We start from the raw sequence: 22825 nt of genomic DNA on the forward strand, positions 1-22825 counted from the left end.
TCTGAAGTCAGGGTCAATTTAAAATGACCTTTCTTTGGCTGGCTTTGACATTGGCCCAATTCTAATTCAGAAGTCAGGGCATATTTCATATGTCCTTCACTGGTTGACACACTAATCTATGGCATTGGTCCAATTCTAATTCACTTGTTGAAAGCTAATTGGTACAATTGTCAGTAATCGATTTAAATTCTTTAGTCAGGGCATATGTAACATGACCATCATCATATGACAATAGTGGCTCCTTTGTAAAAGTCAAACTCTGTTATGCTGTTTTGAGGAATTTTCATTTTTTCAATCTTTGTGTACATTTTTTTCTTGTATTTGTCCTTTTATTGCTGAATGTATCTTTTGGTGCCGAGGAATGGATTCTTTTAATAATTTACTCATTTTAAAAGGCCAAATAAAAAGTAAAACATAAATTAATTTGCCTTAAATTGAATATTTGGATAAAAATTTAAATGAAGTAGTGTACAGTGTCAGCCAATGAAAGCCATTCAAACATTCCCTGACTCATTGGTTAAGATGGTACACAAGTGGGCAGTAAAAACATAGCTACATGGATTGTCCGCCTTTAAAAGTCCCTTATCAATAATACTATACCCAGAGATTGCCTTGCTTCACAAGATTCTCATAGCTCTTCAGTACCAACAACTGAGAGACATTGTCACAGAGGATAGCTAATTGGTCCGATGAATGATCAGTGACGATGCAGTGTCTGCCATTCTTCAAGGATGATATCATTCCATTACCTGTGAATGAAACAAATTTTTATTAGTCCATTAAATTTGAAGAAAATTAAAGGATAAGTGTTGTGGAAAGATGAGTGAATTCATATTGTCTTATCAACAAATTCATTAAAAGTCCTGCTGCAACTTTTCACAATATTTTCATAATGTTACATGCAATGTACAATTAGTGCATGTAGATAGACATACTGTTGGGTATCCATACACATACCGATATTATCAACCTCTGCTAATGACAGAATGTCGAAATGTGAGCAAAATAATTTTTACGTGGGTGCTGCTCTCCATTAATCAGCCCCCATGGCAAGAGTTGCAACTATGTTGTATGCATGCACTTGTTTAAAATTGAATTTGTTCACAATTATAATAAGTGTTAAAAAATAAGGCATGAACAGAGGTTGATAGATAATATTTATTTGCACACTCATTAACAATAATGTCAAAAGTTGCAGCTTTTGGTGCTTTGATGTTATGTTGGATTTATGGGTTATAATACTATATTGTATTTCAGTAATATGAAGGAATAAATCTTATATCAAGTAATTTTGACCAAATTAAAAACATACATTTCCTAAATTATCAATGTACGCAAAACTATAATTTTTTTCTTGTGAGAAAGATTAGTTGAATTTTGCAGCACTTGAAGCATTGCAAAAGAGACCTTTCTCAGCACATGCAGATACAGTAAGGAAAATAAAATTGTGTGTGATTCTTGTAGTCTGCCTTGTCCTACAATTGCATTGGCATCTGCTTTTTTTGAAAGCACGAAAATGGAACTAAAAGTAATTTATTTACCAGATCCACTGAATATGTGAAGTATCCATCCCCCTCTGTGGCTGAAAGTTTGAATCACATGGTCATACGTTCTTTGTGGAGTGTCACAGGACCACATATTGTGTCGTTCTTCGGTTGGATGTTGAATTGGATTCTTGTCTTGTGAGCAGTACATAGCCACCACCATACACTGTACGGCCTCTATCAGTCCAAATCTGCGGGCTGAAATGTAGAAATAATAATATCTATTATTTTACAAGCCTAAATCTAACTTCAGCATTTTACACTTTATGTTTGTAAATATCGATTACAAAGAGTGCCAAGAATACATTACCCTTTTCCTGCCAAGTTCATATTTCCCCATCAGGTCTAGATCGTTAAAACTAGTGAAGCACAATATGTAACATTCGGTGCATTTTAACAACAAAATTGAACTTTTGAAGACCTTGAAATCACAGATACTGAAAACATTATTTGTATGGACTAAAGCTGTTGGAACAGACCAAGCCAAATTGGTGGAAATGCGTATTGTTGTGGCTCAACACTGCTTTTCCCTGAGTTGGCTGATGGGGAAGTAATATCGTCTGGCAGGAAAAGGGTTAATTAACCCTTTCACCACCATGGTTTGTCCCAAATCCATTGTTTTCTATGGTAAAGTTGGACCTGTATACAGGGAACTGGGGGTGAAAGGGTTAAATGAATTTCATTTGCTAAATGTATTTGGCAATCTATCTTCATCAGATATTTACACAAAATTGACATATTTCCAAAAACATGCATCAAACTTGTCAATAAGCACCAACAAGGGTGTGTGTGTTGGTCGTTACACTACATCATGTGGTCTATTTTATGTGTACGAGAGGGAGGGGAAGAAAGAACATAGGGTAAAAACCGTGATTGCACTTACTTGAGCTACAACTTTGTACATGACAGAACACAGGTTGCACAGAGACAAGTTTTTGTCTCTTTTAAATGCCTGCATAATCTCTCCCATCTCTGATGCTCTGCAGATGACAGCTATGTTAAATGCACTTTGTTGGCAGTCGACATTTATTGCCTTGATGGTAATCATCAGTCTTTGGATATCACTTGCTGACCATTCCTTGAAAATAAAATAGGAGACAGCTTTAATTCACTATTTGACATCCTGGTAGATTTAAGCATAGACAGTATGATTCGGGAGTGGAGATTTAGCCGAGTGGTTCTGTCTGTGGCCTCTCAGCTAGGCGACTGATGCCGTATGTTGTGGGTTCGAATCCGATTGAAAACTAGCCGTATTAAGTCATGAACATACATGAAACACATGACTAAACAGTCCCGGTGTATGTTTATGAGTATAAGATATAAAGTGACATGCTAGGTGGCGTAAGGGTTCCAACAAGCAATGAACATGAACAATAACAATTTTATAACCATGACATTGAATGAAACAACTTATCATAAAATTCAGATAGCCGTTGAGAGTCATGGCTGAGACAGTAAAAAACTGAGATCTCAACTTAACACTTTTCAGTGTAGATGACTCCATATGATGTAAAAGTCATGGCAAAAAGTTTCCCAGCCTATACAACAGATGATTATACCATGTGTATGTGTGGAATTTGGAAGCGAAAAACTATGTCAGGGGGGAAATACTATCGGTACGCAAGGACCTCCATACTTATTGATTTCCGTGGCTATGACCAAAACACATTAAAAGAAGCAGCTTTGGTTGGTCGTGTTAGTAACAATGATAAGAGTACACTTACTGAAGGCATATCAACCAATGTTAGGTCAATTCCTCGGAATCCTGGACACTGCTGTTTTAGTGAAGAGGCATTCAGATCAAGCACATCTGCATTGTGGATTGTGAATCCATAGGCGCCATCAGTTGCAAATACGGCAGTTTTACTCGCATCTTCCTTGTTTTTTTCTAAATTACTGCTCTTTGGCAAAATGATTCAAACTGTGCTGGTACACCACGACTGTACGATAGGTTTACAAACTGTTCTAGTTTTTCTCTTGTTGTTTCGTTTGGAAATCTTTGCCTTGCCTCTTCCCAGCCCCCTTCAACACAGCCAGTAATCATGACGAAAAATCTCTGTACCAGGTCTAATTTCCTCAGTACTGCCGATTCCTTTACTAGCTCTGTAACAGAAATTTCTGTTGAAATTATTTCTTCTAACAGCCATTTCTGATCGTTATTGTTAAGCCGAAGAAAGTCACCTAATTTTCTGAACGGAATTTCTGGCCTCTTCAATCCTCTCAGTTCAGCAGGCTTGAGATTCTGAGATCTTGTTCGACCTTCTTCATACATTGCGAACACTTCCATCATCAATGAAAAATGTCTCATTTTCGCAACAGCACAGCATATCTTCATGAAGAGGGAGTCGGCTTTCTGTGTCAAGAAAATAATTAGTAATTAACATATCAATTTCATGAGCATGACACTTAACATCATCGATAATTGCGCCAGTGGCTTACTGACAATATGTATGCAGGTTCACAATATATTATGCGATTAACCGGAAGTGTACACAATTAAATTCATGGGTGCTGCCATGCTTTTTGAGTACTTGTGAATAAACAAATATGAAGTGTGCAAAGTATAACTTTATAACATGCCATTAATAAAATATGTATCTCATTATTAGCCAGTTAGTATCATAATCCATCTTGTCAATGATATAAAATATTGTTACTATCATGCCTAAAGAAAAACAGAAAAAGAGAGAAAACTGCTGTACCTATGACATAAGTAAGAATGTTGGGATTGAATTTTAGAGAGCATCCTCTGTGTAAATAACTTGATGCAAAAATTGCCAGTTTTCAGCCACAATGTCAGTTTTTGGCTTGCAAGTGGAAGTTAGGCAGTGCAGTTACTCAATGGTAATGATGGCACAGTACATCCCTTGTTAAACACAATAGGTAGGTATGATGGTAAAAATTGCCAATTTATGTCCAACATTTTTACACATTAAACAGAAAATCTATACCTGCAGGGAGTCTGATATTGTGTATGTGTTTGAACTGTTGTCGTCAGTAGGTAGATTGGCATTTAAAGCAAGTAATGATTAATTCTATTTTATCCTTTACTATTACTAATGATGAATCAATACAAATAAAATTAAGATCTTAACCCCTGACGTGACACCAAGGGCTGAGTCCTATATGATATTACAAAAGCTGGAGATTATCATGTGATGTTCTGGTAATACACAGCTTGTCCATATAAGACTGAAAACCTACACAGTGTAGGTTTTTAGTCTTACATTTTCAATATATAACATCAATGTTTATGTATCAACTGATACAGTCATTAGTAAACTTACCTCCTTAAGTATCATTGCACATGATTTCTCCCACTGTTCTTCTTTTGCTTCTATGTCTGGCATTTCTTCGTATCTATCCCGGCACATTTGAACCTAATGACCATAAACAAGAGGGCATATTACATCTTATCCAACAAAATACATACTAGATACATATTTTACAAAAATCATTGAGCACAATCAATTATCTGAATTACTCATTACTTTTTGTTCAGTCTATCAGACAAAAGTGTCCTGCAAATAAAACTGTCAAATTTCTTACCAAAAGACAACTGGTATTTGTTTGACTTTACTTGCAATAATAAACTTAACCATTTCAACCCAACTCGGACAAAAATGTCCGATGACGTCATAGAGTACCAGGGGGTCAGGGTGCAAAGGGTTAAAATGTTGTACAACTGTTGGAAACTCAAAACTCTCCTTTAATGTCTCCAGTTTTACTTAAAAATTATATGAGTTCAACAGGAGATGTATTATGTAAATTGTACTGTCATCAATGCTGTTGTATAATTAGATGGTACCTTTAAGGCTTCAATGCACATTTCAACTTACATAATCTCCAAAATGTCTGACATTCTGGCTAGAGATATTTTGTTCTATCAGTATCAACAATTTTTTTCTTGTTTAGATATTGCATACTCTTTACACCCAACACTCTGTTCTTGCTAAGTAATTTCAAATCCAATTTGTTGACAATCAAAAGTAAGGCACTTCAGCCTTATGGGAATGTATATGTATTGAGGAACGAGGCTATTTTTATAACTTACATGGCTTGTGATGAACAAATTTGTACAATTTTCAAAGCATTTCCAAGTATAATCCCTACTCGTGTATAAGCCCCTGCACTAATTTTGTGTGGAAGGTTTAAAATGAAGTAGATCTTTGCATAAGCCCCTACGTTTGCTGCACACATACATAAATCAACTGGTAAAATTTCTTTTCAGACCAAAGAAACTGTGTGAAAAAATGTGAAATTAACCTTTCCATGAAGGTAACATAATGTAACATCTGCGCTATTTATGGTCCCTTATTATCATTTTGTGAAACTCTGTTGTCCCTTTGTGCAATGGAACAGATATACCGATACTCTTAGGTCACAATGCATTTTTCATTTCTATTCTTATTCACAATGTTGCATTTCATCCTCTAAACATTTTTTTGGTTTCCAACAATTACTTTTTTTCATCTTTATAGATTTTAACAATCACTATACAAGAATTTCCCATCTATGTTGTTGTTTTCTGAGATCTGGTTACATGAGTCAGTGTTCTCCACAGCTTAGAAAAACAGATGGATGGCCAATTTACACAACAGTGCATAATTTGCAAATTCTTTTCTTGTGAAAATGTATTCTTATGTGCAGTTATTAACATAAGAATAAATTGCTCCAAAAACGGAGGGTGGCCCACCCATAAAATCCCCTTGTGGAGAACCCTGTGAGTAAAAGATTTTTAAAAAGCAGTTTTGTGTCTCTGAGGTTATACTTGGAACAGTGCAGTACATCAGACGTGTAAGATAACTCATCCTACCTTCTCTTTGAAAGTCATCGAATGATGGAATTCAACAGTTGCATTATGTCTATGGGCCAACCACTTCCTCTGTTCATCGCTCAGTCCTGCATAGACAACAGCGAGTCTACTTTTCAGTTCTTTCCGATTTCCATATTTTTCACTCAGGCGTTTAACAGCAAGGAAAGAATGCTGCCCTCCAATAACCTCATATGTGTAGCCGTTAACCTAGAATAATAATGAGAACAGGTTTTTGAAACAGGACAAGTTAAACATTGCAATAACTGTTCACTTTACATACGTCAAAAAGCTCTACTTTGTGAATGCCAATCATTACATACATTTTCTCTTTCTTATCAGAAGTCACCATGAAATTGTTACGCTAACTAAAGAAGTAGTCTCCCCTATCTAGAAATGTTGTGATTATTGCTATTCAAACAGTACAGGGAAATCAACCAAAAAGTCTGTGGTATATTTAATAAATTTTAACATCATTGATACATGTTTTGACATTCAAACACTAGGTGAAGGATAAGGCACAGAATAAATGTGAATGTGTTTGCTAAGTAGGCCGTATGTCCAAAGATAAAAATATTGTAAATACAGCTAAATGTGTATAGCACATTTTGCATGCATTCATTTCACAGGCATTGAGTTGCATGACACTGCTTCTGTCTCACATGCAAGTCATGTACATTTCACAGGGAGAAGTTGAAATGTATTTTCATTACATTACCCTTCCATATATTGACCCAGATGTTGTTTAGATACATTCTCAACCTGGAAAGTGTTAGGACACAATGCGTGCCAAGCAAACGTAGGTAAAGTTCAGTTCCAAGATACTCACATTGGACTCCCTAAAGTTCTCCTTTGATTCATTTTTCAACACAACAATTAATGGTTGATATGCCTCATCAAGGTAATCCTCCATAGCTGCTTCCAATTTGTCAACCCATTTGTCATCAGGAGCCCTTGCTTGCTTCCCTAGTTCCAGTGCGCTGATATCAATTAAAAACGGTCCTTAAGAAAAGACAAACATTACATTGTCATTGGAAGACAGCAGGATAATATACAAATAAGATTTTTCTAATAATTTTTTTATGTAAATGTTTTCATCAAAGTCTGACACACCATACCAAAGATGTGCACAGAAAGACTTCAGTTATCATCTGCTAGTACATGGCACTTGTCTTCGATAGAACATCACAGTTTGATATATCACTAATATTTGGTTCATGTTTTGATGGTGAAAGTGTGTCAACTATGGGTGGACTGTTAACCCACAGAATTCTTATTAAACCAACTGTTCCTACCATCAATCATGCCACTTGAGAAACAACTTAGGATTGGCAAGTACACATAACTTTATGTGAATATTCTTGGGTTGTGTAAATGCTTTTTGTGCAGACAATAATATACATGTATGAATAGACTTGTCAAAAAGCTCAGGATTAGTCACCTACTGAAATCCCCTTATGATGAGCACTAAAGCTTAAATTAATAACCATTCAAGTTTATTTCTTTGTCAAAAATCAGCAAGAATTACTCAATTAAACCAATCCTTAGAATTAAAATAATCACAGTAAACACTTTCAAACCATACACTTTTTATAAGGTTAACCAGGAGCTTCATACTGACACTAGTGATGTTTGTCAGCTGCACACGACATATATAATTTAGACATTTTGTTCTTCATACCGCATTGAAGAATGAGCGAGTCTTTCACGAGCTTCTCTTTTCTTGTACTTAACCAAAAAGGTCAGTGTGTTTAGTATTTATCTGCACTTTATTTCAAATACCTCAATTATTCCTCTTTGCACTAATTGATATTGACTAGATTTCCTCAAAGAGTGTTGTCTTTCCGACAGATAAGGGAAACATAGAGAAATCTTTGTCAAGCTTACCAGTTCCAATGTGGCAGTCCCTGATGCTTTCTTTCATCGATAGCTCCTCCTCACTCATTTCTTTGTTGAGTTTTTCAGCCTTCTTTTTCTTTGAAAGTGTCGGTAGCACTAATTGTTTTGCAGCATCTGTCAATTTTCTCTTCTTTGTGCTTCTTGATAAGGGAGTATTTGACCTGTGTAATTCACCAAAATAAAAAGAAATGTTGTATTCAACTCAAAGTAACATATTGGTTTCAATGTCAGCAATAGGTCTCCAGAGATTTGGACCATTTCCCTTCACATTAATGCTTTATGTTATTACAAATCTTTGGACAGACTACCCGTATTACATGCACTGCAGTCTTATATGACTTTGAGCATTATATGTACTCTAGCTTTTGCTGTATTTTGTTGGTTGCAACTTGTATTCTCTTTGCTGCTTCATATGTACCAAAGTAGCTTGGTGAATCTCATTGTGTTAGATCTCTTTGTAGGCTTGGTTACAAAGGACTGGAATGTTTGCATTCATACATGTGCGGTTTCTCTAATTTGGTACCTGAGAAAACTTGTGATTTCATAGTTCTGTGAAATGTGAACCATGTTTCATTTGATTCCACTGCAAAGGAAGTGTAACAGAAGGTCACTAGTTCAAGGGTACAATGACCATGAATCAAATTACACAAATTTAGAAGTTCAAATGGTTAAACTCATGATATGTATGGTCCAAAGAATTCTTCAATGAATTGTCATGGGTTTTGTTTTCATCAATTGTGTTTTAGTCTCTCAGATGTCGATGTACTTACATACTAGCTGTGGGACTCATTACATCATCATCATCATCTGGTGTAGACTCTATGCCATTACTGGAACTATGACTAATATTTTCTGTTGTTTCTGATTCACCCTCTGGCTCGGAGTCATCTTCACTGGAATCGTTGGTCAGGTTACTCACACTTGATGCAGGTGAAGATGTGTCTTCCTTACCGGACAATACTGAATTAAAATGATCACAGAACTCCTGTGGACTTCTAAGGTCTCTGAATTGGCGACACATGTCATTCTTGTTCCACACAAAGGAAGAACGTAGGAGCTTGTATGGATGATCATTTTTGTCAGTAAAGTAAACCTGAAAAAAAAACAAATATTATCATTATGGTTGATGTATTTGGCAAATGCAGAATACTTATATACTGATTTATCAATCAATGCTAACAAACAATGGTCCAACCATCATGAATATTTTCACTATTCAGACCTCATCACTTTACTCAAAGTGAGTAGTTTGCATTAATTGATGAAATATTTGCTGCAAGAGTGAAATACTTAACAAGTTGCTTCATTTTTCGGCAATGTCCATCTCCACTGTCAGAGAAAACTTTGCCTAAATCATAAACTGTATCATTGAAACAATAAGGTGTGGAAAGCCAGTCTAACCCTATTCCTGCCAAGTCCATATTTCACCATCACCTCAAGATGGTTAAAATTAATGAAACACAACATATTCCATATATTGTGTATTTTAAAAAATACTGTGCATTTGAAGGTGGTTGAAAACATAAATACTGTAAACTTGATTTTTTGGGACTAAAGATGCTATATAGACCAAGCCAACCAGGTGAAAATACGTCATGATTTGGCTCAATACCGCTTTAACTAACTTGGCTGATGCACAAGTGAGGCTACCCACAATTCTCCATGATCTGTACACACGGAGATCACTCACTGAAGCAAATTTCTTCCGTACACAGAAAAACTCTGTCCAAATTTCAAAATTCCCGCAACATAGTTCTCATAATCATAATTTTCTGATTTCTCACTGTGAATAATGAGACGAATAACCCCTTTTCTGCGGAGGAGATAGCAATTTTGTAATTTTGTCGACATAGATTTTTGACAGCCATACACCATATTTTCAAGGAAACTAAGGGAATAAGTTGCATCTGTGTTGGCAAAATAAAACGTATTGACTGATTTTTAATGTAGTAATGGCGTGTACACATCAGACCAACAGACGTGTATCTACACACATCCATGCACGGGCCGCGAAGCTACCGCGGACTTGCAGCCAACTAGTACTATTATTTCAAGTAACTGTGGTATAGAACTTCCAGAAAACTCGAGGGTCTTTGACAATGATTGTGGGTCGAACAACGGTCATGCCATAGCATTGCTGCGAAAACAAGCACTGCCACTCCTTGACATGTTCTTTTGGGAGTGGGGTAGCCACTCAAATGACCAAGCTACAACCGAGTGGCAAAGGCTACGGATTCGCAGCAACCCATAGCACAGCGTCGCGTCGTCACCGCCAGGGTGCGGTTAAGAGGATATTTCGTGTCTGAACGAATGTGTTTAAATCAGTCGAAACGACTGGAAGGTTGACATAGTGGATCGAATTCCGAGTGCTTGTCTATCATAAAAAATCTTACCAATTACTTTTGAAGCATCTTCAACACAGCACTGGTTGAATGAACACCCCTGCGACTATGCCTTGCGAGACGATGCTTTGGGCAACGGCAAATGCTCACGGGAGTGACCTATAAAGTGACCTTCAATATATACCGTAAACCGGTATGTTGCCAGTTGTCGCAAACCAATCTAGGCTACTGTCCCGGGGCTACTGTGTAACAGTGATCCTTGGCCCCGGGTGTTTTCTTTTACTTTTTTCCCTCACGGTATATCATGTATGAATAGTTGACCATAACAATTCGATGTTGTTATTCCGGATAATTCAGACGCCTTTAGCCTAGCCTGTCCGCAATTCGCACGGTTGCCGCCGATAGATCACAGTCACCTGTGATGTATTCCGCTCTGCGTCCATTATGCTCTCCGTATAGACGTGTGTACATATGCCTGAGAAAAAGATTTCTCAGACATATGTACACATGTCTATGGGGCGCATAGTCCCAGAGCTGAATAGATCACATGTGACTGTGGATAGATACCTGGATCGGGCCCGGGGTCTCCTGCGCATTATTATTCTTTGCCTCCAAACTTCCCTGAGGAAGACATCTCCAAAGATTCTTCCTTTGGATCAGCGACGGCGCCGTTGAAATACTTTATTTTATTTTAAAACACAGCGCACTTCGAAAATGCAGATATCATGAAGGGAATAATCCAACAAGACATCACAGTGCATTGCCAAACGAAAGCCTGATAAAACATGAAACAAATAACAAACACGAGTACTTAACTTACCTTGATTGCGTCATCGCCGATACCAGAGTATGCCTTGAATTTCGCTACACTGCTGTATACAGCGCTCGAGCCTCCTTTCTTTCGGAGCCTTGACGGGTTTTCTCGATAATCGAATATGATGAAGATTGAGTCGTCTGACTTCTCGAACCACCAACCACGAGCACGAGTCATCTTGTTCAGCCTGAGTCAGCTTAGAGCACGCAGAAAGAACGGCAGGAACCTGACACGCAAAGCACTTGTTGAAGGACCGTGGTCCAGATTGTGCTCATAGTCAAAATATTCCGCTTTTATAGCAACTGTTGATCAGTGCCGCATGCAAATTTAGTGAGGTACAGGCGTCATGCAGTCTGATACCTCTACCTGGAGTCGACGCTTGGTATGCAAGAACGATTAACACCTCGTTAACGAAATTCATCGTCTTGTAATCGTTGAGCAAGACTAATTGCTGGATATCTTGTTGTCCGTGTGTGACAGTGACCAACCAATCTGCTTGCATACTGGCGCATTTTCCCGATAGCATATATCAATGATTACTGTGGTTTGCAGGTAGATGTCGAAGATACAGCCATAAACCTCTCTTAATCACCATTTTACAAACAGGAATGTGTAATATGAAATTACAATAAAATATCATGTTGTTTTAAATATTTCCTATCATGGAGGTAAAAGTATTTCTTTGTTCCTATGTAGACAATTTGAAATTCATTTCAAGTATAAACAAGACAAATCAACGCCATACACACGTACGTACGGTCGATGTTAGACCCGGCCCTGGCTGTGCGAGCGTGTCGATCGCGTGTCAGATCACGGTCCCTCCACAAAATAGATCTACACAATGCGCTAGATCACATGACCGGAGTTTGGTAGGTTTTAAGTAAGTTTTTTGTCAACGCAAGAACGTATCATTTTGTTCCCTTGAATAGAAGCCCGGAATAGAACATATCAGAAAATTTGTACCGAATTTATTTACAGGGTTTGTAATTGTCTCACTTTTCGAAAATCATGACATTCATGGTATAAGCCTTGCCTGATGTCAGGATTTGAAATCCCAAGGTATGTCATTCGAATCGACAGCTCTCTGGGAATTGTCTCATGACTACTGTATATGGAAGGCTAGTAATAAAAATATAAAAACATGGAAAGCAGGAAATAGATAGAATCTGTATATTTGTTGAAATGAATATCGACCTGCAATAAAATCTGAAGTAGGCCATGAAGATACTGGTACCTCAAGAATACGATATGGTTGTCTCGTCTTGTCAACATTAATGATAATTAGAAACCAGCATTGCCAACACTGTTTCCGGTAAACGTACTTGTACTTCCTAGAATGATGTAAAACAACCTGGCCTATGTGGCGCAAAGCCCGTACCACCAGAAATACCTGCAGCAAGAAAATCATGTACGGGTGCAAGAAAAACGAATAAATGTATTCATATTCAACCTTTGCTCTCGGTAGTTTGACATCACACTACTCTTGTCAAGTAAAAATTCCAACGATTAAGTCTAATTCAAAGAGGGGAAAAGACCACAAACTCAATATGTGACACAAAGACGCTATGGGCTAGGCAAAGTCAGTTTATTTTGACCGGTTGATGACGGAGACCACGAACCCTGTCTAGGCCCAGGTACAGGATTACTTTACAGGCCACAAGCGAGAAGAGTTGATATTACATGATGTTGGATATATACCATGAGACATATATCTCAATGAATATATAGCAGTATAGCGTCCAGTACCGTCTAAGTTTTCAGAGCAAACGCTATACCATCATACTATCGACAGGCTAGTTTGATATACTGTAATTTTCCAAGCTAGATCGCATTTTTTTGCAAGTTTAGTTGGTTCCCGAGCTTTTCGAGCTAAAGATATTTTGTGGTCGCACGCAGAGATATATCTAATTATCGAAATTTTCGAAATCTCTTAGTCTATCAGACTTTTCAAGGTAGATGATATTTCTTACAAATGTCACTGATTCCAGACAATGGCTGGTATAAAAAGTCCGATACCGTCGAATAGTATCAACTGTAACGCCTAGGTTTTGAAGTTAGGCGATAAATTATCACAACTTTGACTAGCTCAGTAATCTCACGATTCAAAGGTGCTTTCAGAATCGATGGAAATTTTCATGTTGGTAAAGGTTATAGAAATCGCCATGCACAGGCCAAACATCACCGATTGACAAAGAACTTTGACATTTAAAATCTGCCAGGGTACGCATGCTGCTATAATCTCTCGCTCTCATTTACACCTGTATGGATTTACGCCCTATTGTTTCTTCTCTGATGCCAATCATGTCTTGTAACTTCCTGTCTGATTGCCCGTGAGAATGTAAACATGGATTCTGTCACATAAAACGAATAAGCATCTATGACATACATTTAATTTACTGGTCTCAAGCAAGAGGAAAGATTCGACGAACTCAGAAAGATATATATATAAATATGTCATGACGCGCATCTTGGGCAAACGTTAAATATGATACACTGGTTCGATCGTTGTGATGAATGCGGGGATACTAATTTGGTCTCCTGGAAATCAGACGTCGCTCGAAAATCATTTTTGACGAGCGACACTGCCGTAATAAAATATCGTCAAACACGGTCCCTCCACAACATTTTAGTGCAACATTTTAGGTAATCTCTTTCGTGAAGTCTTCACGTCAACGATGGTATACGATGGTCTTGGATATTATGACAGTTCATTTTTGAGATATTTGACATCATGGCACCGGCTGAATTTAGTGTAACTTTGCCATGAGCAATGCTACTATCGATCTTTCATATTTTTATACCATATGATTGTGTCGTTATTTTTGCTATCGACACCAAACCATATATTTCTCGCTTTGCGAATGTCTCGTGTTCATGATAAATGCAATGCGTAATTAGTTTCACACTTTGAACAAGTAAGGAAAGAGATGGAATTAACTAAATTCAATTGCTTTTTGGCTGCGTGACAGGTACCACAATTATTTCATCTAATTTTTGTGAATGTCACTCACTATTTTGTCGAATGTCAAAACTAGCACAAGTAATTATTTAAAATTGTCAATATATAACACTATACTATAGACAGTACAGTGTGGTAACTTCTACGTCAAGCCTGACGATATATATTACAAGTTTGGCTGGTTGAAATTAGCTGATATTATAGGGAGCACCGTCAATTCTTTTCAAACTACACAGTATTTTGGTTCATTGTGGTAGTTTCCCACCGAAAAATACTCAAGTACTATCAATAACATCGTCCAGTATTGCAGGGCTCGAAATTAACATTTTACCTTGGTAGTACACTTGGGCTACCATTTGCTGAAGTTGGTAGCCCAGTGACAATGGCTGGTAGTCCATGAATATTTTAGTTTAGGGATGCTGTACTCGTTCGACTATAAGCCCCGGTTCAGCAACACAAATAGCAGTAAAACTAGGGGCTTCAACTCGAGAAACCCCATGTTATGTGTCACGAACGCTTAATTTATGTTAATTTATATACATTTTAACACTTTCTATCACTTTCAAAATCGGCTTACACATCCAAAGAAATTGTAACTTTAGTAAAAAAAACAGAAAAAAAATATTCTCATGATCTTATGAACTGGCATGGCATGCCTTGTTACACCCGAGTCTATCTATACAGAACGTAATACACTGATACTGATCGACAACCATAGATAAAAGACAGCGAAACTCTTGTATTACTATTTCAAATCAAACTGATTACACAATCTCTGGATATAGAAGTGACAGTTTTGTGAAATTTCAGCATCAAAACCCAAAAACTCGACACAAGTACGTCTTGTATGCTGCCGATCAACAGCATAGTGTGAACTGGCATGCAAAGACTGCACACCGTGTGACGGAAAAGCAACTCAACATTCTAGTATCAAACGCTCTGCATCTTGTGAAAATAACAACATAGCAGTGAAAATTGTAATAGTCACCAGAAAAAAACTCTTTACAGATGAAAGGATAATTTATTCAAACAAATGAAACTGTATGTTGATTGCATTTAGCTCGTCCGAAGTGACGGACATCGCACGCCAAGTATTTCATGTCCCAGGCTTTGGTAGTCCGTGTGGGCTACCATTTCATGGACTTCGGTAGCCCCAGGGAAAGTTGGTAGTCTGTGGACGCGGGACTACCGCTAATTTCGAGCCCTGCAGTATTGTTTGGGTTTACGAAAGTGAATGATTTGGCTGACTCTCAACAAGATGACACGTGTATCATACTTCAGATCTCTTCTTACCTCCATTGTCAGATGTTATCGATAGCCACAGTGGATAGAGGGACTGTGTGATAGCAGAGCTAATGTTGTCTAGCTATTCAAGCTAAATACATTTTTTTAACTAGTACTTTTGGCTCACTCGGTGATTTTATGATTCAAGGGTGCTTTCAGAATCATAGAATTTTTAAGTTTCGGAAAATATTCGTCAAGAAGAGGCCAACAACGGCCAATTGCAAGTGAACTTTGACATTTTAAAAACCTGCCAGGTACGCGGTTTTCTACAGCGGCTATAATCTCTCACTGTCATTTACACCTGTATGGATCTAATCCCCATTGTTTCTTCTCCGACGCCGATCATGTCTCGTAACTGCCTGTCCGATCGTCCGTGAGAATGTAAACATGGATTTTGTCACATCACGATTAGGAAACTCACAGGATTGCTTTTAGAGGAGAATAATTATGATAACATAAAAAGAAAAGGCATCCATGATATTTAATTTTACTCGTCCCATACAAGCTAAAAGCTGCAACGAACACCGACAACTATGATGTTGGGTCTCTCGGAAATAAGACGTCGCTCGAAAGTTATTATTTGTCGAGCGACATTTTCGGCAAAAGCTACTGTTGTCATAAAATACACTTTGACTTAATAACCTAGAAATTATCAGCTAGACGTATCGTCACACATTCCTAGATTTTTTTGTCTTTGGTATCATATACATTCAACAGCATTGGATAGTTTGGATGACATTGTCAGAAATCTCGGCCAGTCAGATTGTGAACTCAACTGACAAAAACGATATTATCAATAGTCTCTGATATTTTTCCTGTTCATATTCGAGATAAAGGATGTCGCCATGGCACCGGGTGAATTGCATGTAACTTTTGCATAGGTGTCGCTACTAGTCGATCCGTAGTAGTTTTGACTACACGATAGTGTCATTAATTTCTATTTTCGATTCTAGACGATGTATATCTTGCATTGCATGTTTGGGTGTTGAGCTTTCATGATAACAACTATGGGTTCAATTAGAGGTGACATAAAAAGTTCAAAGTCTGATCAAAACTGAAATCTTTAAGTTTATCGCGCAACCTCCCCCACCTCCCACCAAAACCCCCATGAAACTTAATTGTTGAATGTTGATCACAGCTTCCTATATTTTCTTACAGTGATACTCAGGACTGGTGATATTGCAACATTATTCAAATGAAAACACCAGTTAAGTTCGAAAAATTTCCCGTCTGTCACTGTACATATAACATCAATATCAAAGTATCAAGGGTCTCTATTGACTTTACCGCGAAGGAGCGAAAATGTGTAATTACTCAGGGTTTTCACAAGCTGTAGAATATCTCTCAGGGGATAGTGTCAAAGTACAGGGGAGATATTTGGGGAAAACGTGCAAAAGTTTTGATGGGAGAGCAAGAGATGTCCCCTCTCCCATAGAAAATTTTGAAAAATCGCTGTCTGCACTGGTACTATCTGAGAGAAGTTTTGTTTTGCATTAAGACCGTTTGAAAATGACATTCGACAATGATAATTTTTCAATGACAATGATAATTTTATTTGATTTTTTTAAATTTTTGCATGATCAGTGGCTGAGGAACAATTATTCAACAATGCAACAATTTACAATACATCTAGACGCATTAAGGTGCGAAATTGTGTTTCTACCGTTTCTAGAAAGTTTAGCTAGAAGTTTAGAAAGCTAAATTAGATTTGTCTAAATCTAAATCTAAACTTAGAAAGTTAAGCAAGAAACGATAATTATCGCTTTCTAAATAGCGTTCTAAGTTTAGAAATTAGCTGAAGTTTAGAAAGTTGAGCCTCGAGTGAAAACATGTTTTCGAGGATATATCGGATAAAAACGATAATTATCGCTTTCTAAATAGCGTTCTAAATTTAGAAAAAAGCTGAAGTTTAGAAAGTTGGGCCTCGAGTGGAAACATTTTTCCAAAGATAATCGGATAAAATGATAATTATCGCTTTCTAAATAGCGTTCTAGACAGACAAGACGTGGTTCAGATTATCTTTGTTCCACGATGATCGCGTCCATTGTAGTGCAAATTAATGCTAACAGCCTTATCAATGCCTCATTAGCATTAACTTGAATCACAACTTTATCAGCACAAATTGACGCGATCGTTATGGAACACACCTTGGTCATTAGCTGAAGCAGTACGGTTCCTTTTTTGTCTATTGGACAAGTCACATTTGAGCTTTGGATGTTAAAACTTACTTCCGGGGGGAAATAGTATTTTCCAGGCTATACAAGAAAGCTCCTACATGCTCACACTTTTTAATTTAAAACACTCGGGAATTTACAGATGACCACAGAAACTGTGAATCAACCTTTTTTTCCGACAAAATCTTGAAAGTGTTTGCGGGACTTCATCTCAAGCACTGCACATTTCACTGTGAGCACGCAGCTGGGAGATGGCAGCCTGTCCGGCAACACTTTTGATAAGGCCAATGCATTAATTTGCATCACTTATGGGAAGTACTATATCGTCGGTCTATTGGACAAGTCACATTTAAGCTTTTGCTTTTAAAACTTACTTCTGGACTGAAGACTGCTCCTACAAACTCACACTTTTTCCATTGAAACACTTACGAATATACAGATGACAATAGAAATGGTGTACCAACGTTCTTATCCGATATATCTATGGAGAACTTTTTCTACAGTAACTCAAACTCCGACTTTCCAAACTTCAGCTAATTTCTAAACTTAGAACGCTATTTAGAAAGCGATAATTTTCGTTTTCATCCGATATATCCTTGGAAAAAAATTTCAACCTAAGGCCCGACTTTCTAAACTATACAGCTATTTTCTAAATTTAGAACGCTATTTAGAAAGCGATAATTATCGTTTTTATCCAATATATCCTTGGAAAAACTTTTTCTGCTCCAAGCCCGACTTTCTAATCTATAGCTAATTTCTAAACTTAAAACGCTATTTAAAATGCGATAATTATCGTTTTTATCCGATATATCCTCGGAAAAAAAATTACAACCTCAGGACCGATTTTCTAAACTACAGCTAATTTCTAAACTTAGAACGCTATTTAGAAAGCGATAATTATCGTTTTTATCCGATATATCCTTGGAAAAAGTTTTTCATCAGAGGCCCGACTTTCTAAACTACAGCTAATTCTAAACTTAGAACGCTATTCAGAAAGCGATAATTATCGGGGTTTTGTTGTATATCGTTTTTAGCTAGTTTAGCCCCCATAGGGAATACACGTAGTTTAGAAATGGCTTTGAGGAACAGACACAATTCCGTACCTAACTCTCTATACGGCTGGTAAAAGAATTAGCTCTCGGATATACCAAGATTGTGACCATTAATTCATTAATTCTCCGTTGGTTTCATATCTCGTGTCTAAAACTGGTATCGAATATATGCATGGTCACCCATTCATTCAGTATCTTTCAACATATCAAGCAATATATATCGTATCTCGTATCAAACAAATTCATGAAAAAATGTGCGACTTTGTCCCTTGATTGCTTTCTTTCCCCCCGATTTCCTTCTCATGCCAATATCGAACAATTAAAGATAGCTGGCTCATGGCTCATACAGTGCCACCGATTACTGAAAGTATGCGAACTCTACGAAAGGTCAAACCATTTTCAATGACGCAAAAAAATGCTGTATATGAAACTTTAAATATTACGATTTTTGGGTACGAGAGTCTCATTGGCAAGAGAGTACCCGACACATCATAACACAAACCGGTATATGCATGATCACTTTCTAGCAGGCTGTGCGTGTATGTCCAGCGTAACGGACTTGGGTCATTTGTAAAATCTTATATTACCCTAAAAGACTAACAGTCAGAGTCAACTTTTTCCCTTTCAATCATTATTTGTTTGCAACTTTGAAATTTTTCAGCCAGAGAAACGACTTCGCCAGCTTTGCAATTTCTCTGGCCAACACCTGATTATATTAGCAATTTATTATTATAGGACATTTACTTTTGACCAAACCAAAGTAGGATATCTTGATATTGTTTCTGTCGGATAAAAAAGTTTTTTGGTTGGGTTACCCCTAAAACAAAACAAAACAAAAAAAAAAATTAAAGCATCCGACATCGAGCTTTTGACGTTGTTTCCTAGTTCCACACTTTGAATTTTGCTTTGGTGGATGTAAAACTTTACTGTACTGCAATAATTGAAAGTATATTGATGGTATCATTCGTGTTTATGTGTTTAAGTATGGCTTTCCGATAGGCACCTTGTGTTCAAAAGTCTAAATAGAAGCTTACAGTTTGTGTAATATAAATAATGAATACACGACTATACAATATAACAATGTCATACAGTATCAAATAGTGTCCAATATTTTTATAGGCGACATAGACATACCATGTCATAGGTGACATGAGTCTGTAATGACACACCGGTAAACTTATCGATACTATATATCGTACCCCTATCGACATTATCGGTAGCATCGTATGTTTCACAGGCGTTATTGATCTTTAGTCCAATACAGCAGACGATACCAGATAGTATCGGATAGGCCTACTATCGAATTTTATTTTGTTCATATGTCAGACTCGGAAGCGACATGTGTATCTAGCGAAATCAAATTGATATGTTATAAGTGTTATCGATGGTGTCGATATTTTCTTAATTTAGCACTTCTAGGATATATGTATATCCGATGCTAAACGTTTGTGCACAGACAAAGATCTTTTCGTGTTGTCTGTAATGTCGTGCCTATATGCTGGAGCTTGAATGACCAGTGACCTTATTCAGAGAGCATGTTGGGATCCATAAGCTTTCGAGATGGCTTCGAGGGCTCAGGGCCATATTAAAAGTAACACTGTACTATCATAGAATTATAGAATTACGGCTTCGTCAACAGTTGAGCTCTCAAACTCGCTCAATGTTTGGAAAACAATCGATGATTAGTTTGCAGGATATTCTCGAATTCAGATTATTATTTATTCAAAGTGTTATAAACGCGATTGGAACTAATTTTTGGATAATATAATTGGATGGTGAAGTAGTGTCGATTTAATCTGCAAATGTAAGCTCATCTGCTTTCCTTTTTAAGTTACACATTTATTTTTATAGTAATGTGTAAAATTGCAACATTGAGCTATAGAGCTTAACAATTGTGATAAATTTGAAAGATATGAAGATCCAATTATCACGAATTAGTTCCAATCTTGCTTATAACATTTATAAAGTGAACATGGCATGAAACTTACTTTTGCAGGTCAGCTTGATAATTTTTATTTTGTGAAAGCAAGGGCTATTTCTGCTTGTTGCCATCTGTTCAGGCAGAATAAAGCCATGTTTGTATTGTTTTTTCATTCGTTTTAGTCAATTCTCTTGTGTTCTTGCCACAACTCTAGGCCTATAGAAACTTTTGTAGAAATTGACGCGCCTCCCTCAATAATTGAATGTAAAGTCACCCCCCCATTTCCACTGACCCTCACTGTAAAAAATAATGTTCCCTTCGTATATGCTATACAGTTTCTCATCCAAGAGCTCGCACCTGTTATACCTTGAATACTAAATTCAGCTTGACCCCGACATAACCGGCACTGGGTATCGGGTGTGTACGTTGTTGTTCTTCACAATGATGTGCCAGGCTTATCACGACTTCTCAACAAAAGTATATTTTACATGAAAGAGGTTCAGGAAATCGCCCCAATAATGAATGTTTACTCTTTTCAAGTTTCTATCATTGTTGGACAAGGATGCCAGAGTTTGCCATAAAATTGACCACGGCCACTTCTTATAAATGTACGTCGTGATGGTAACCATAATTTATTATCCATTTTGTCTGTCAAAGCATGCATACACCTGGTAACAGAGCTACATTCCAAAATGAGCCTCAATTTGAACAAATGTATCACATAAACTTTTGAAATATATACTACGGAAATTATGTAGCATATACATATACAGATGCTGCATTTTGCTTTTAATTTAATTTGCCTTTCTTTAAAACAAAAAAACCATGGAATTTGGCTTTGTGGGGTGACTTGTCTCTGTTGACAATGTACAAGTCGTAGCTGCGTAGGCCTACAGGAAATCATTTCATGTGTAGTAACTGGAATCATTTCAGTCTTAACACAATTCGGGTCCGTTAAAAAACTAGACTGTATAAGAGCACTCAAAATGGCTACCAAATAACCTAACTTTATTCATAATTTCCTGTGTCAGCACCCTGTACTATACCTGGAACAAACTTTATCACTAAAATTGGTAGTGGTTCTTTAAAGATTGAGATCTCGATGATTTCTCGTCTACACATCTGTGATTTGCTGTACCGTGTAAAAAGATGCTTCTTTTTTCTTTCAAACTTTCCAGCATTCTGGAGCAGATGCTGTTATCCTGTACTTCCATGTAAATTGGAGCAGCATTAAATTTCTCTATTCGTTTTGTCATGGCATATAAAGAAAAGCATTGTGACAGAAAAAAACAGGAAATATTGGCATTTCAGCATGCGCATGAGGGCGAAAAAATCTTCTCAGAAAGGAAATGAAAAAGAGATGCGGTTGACAGAAATAAATCAAGATGACGCAGCCAGGAAGAAGGAATGATGCTTCAGAGTAAAACTTCTAACCAACCCCCCCCCCCCCCCCACCCCGCATATCACATCGTTCACTGTGTTACTGGGTTATCCGGCAAAGAAAGATTGTCTACTGTCAGGCGAAGTGATGAATTTGGCGAAATTGTTTCTGTTCAAAGTTGGCACCGACCACAGGCTTCCGATCAGAAGGCGAACCGCAAAACCGTCACTGGTGCAATATACATGTATCAGTGATGGTTTGGCGGCTCGCTTGCATTTATTCGAAAGCAAGTGGCACCGACCATCGATAAATTTTCATGTTAAGGTGTGTCTATAGTGCGATCTTTTCTTTTTCCGCCGAGACGCGATCAATGTTGCGCTGCCCTTTCACGGTCCCTCCGGGCCGTACTAATATACTGTAGTTCTGTAGTTCATGCCACATCGAGCGGGGACTGCTGTTTACATACATGACATTATGGTAATTTTATGCAAATTTCATCCAATATCAAATACAAATACACCTATAACCTTCACGCTGGTATACGCGTACGTATGCTACAGATCCAAACGGGGATCAAAACCAGCCAAAAATAAATCGCGTCTGACTAGCTCCTGTATATAGACACGCGTGAACAAACATACC

At 37.3% G+C, this 22825-nt stretch overlaps 1 protein-coding gene across 2 annotated transcripts; it reads right to left on the reverse strand.

Annotated features, from left to right (window-relative positions):
* Positions 1 to 649: 649 nt before the first annotated feature.
* LOC139126866 (uncharacterized) lies at positions 650 to 11686 on the reverse strand. 2 transcript variants are annotated; one of them, XM_070692792.1, is made up of 10 exons: positions 11419 to 11686; positions 9027 to 9349; positions 8245 to 8417; positions 7187 to 7359; positions 6361 to 6567; positions 4832 to 4924; positions 3269 to 3897; positions 2428 to 2622; positions 1542 to 1742; positions 650 to 749 (listed from the first exon to the last, which is right to left on the reverse strand). In XM_070692792.1, exons 1-7 carry the CDS (start codon positions 11587 to 11589, stop codon positions 3433 to 3435), a joined length of 1605 nt encoding a protein of 534 aa, XP_070548893.1. In that variant the 5' UTR covers positions 11590 to 11686; the 3' UTR covers positions 650 to 749; positions 1542 to 1742; positions 2428 to 2622; positions 3269 to 3432. The 2 variants fall into 2 exon arrangements, with proteins under 2 accessions (XP_070548893.1, XP_070548894.1); XM_070692793.1 differs by lacking the exon at positions 11419 to 11686 and adding an exon at positions 10650 to 10697.
* Between the last annotated feature and the right edge of the window lie 11139 nt (positions 11687 to 22825).

This window comes from Ptychodera flava, unplaced genomic scaffold (assembly GCF_041260155.1).
Source record: "Ptychodera flava strain L36383 unplaced genomic scaffold, AS_Pfla_20210202 Scaffold_143__1_contigs__length_115768_pilon, whole genome shotgun sequence".
Classification (NCBI taxonomy): Eukaryota; Metazoa; Hemichordata; class Enteropneusta; family Ptychoderidae; genus Ptychodera; species Ptychodera flava.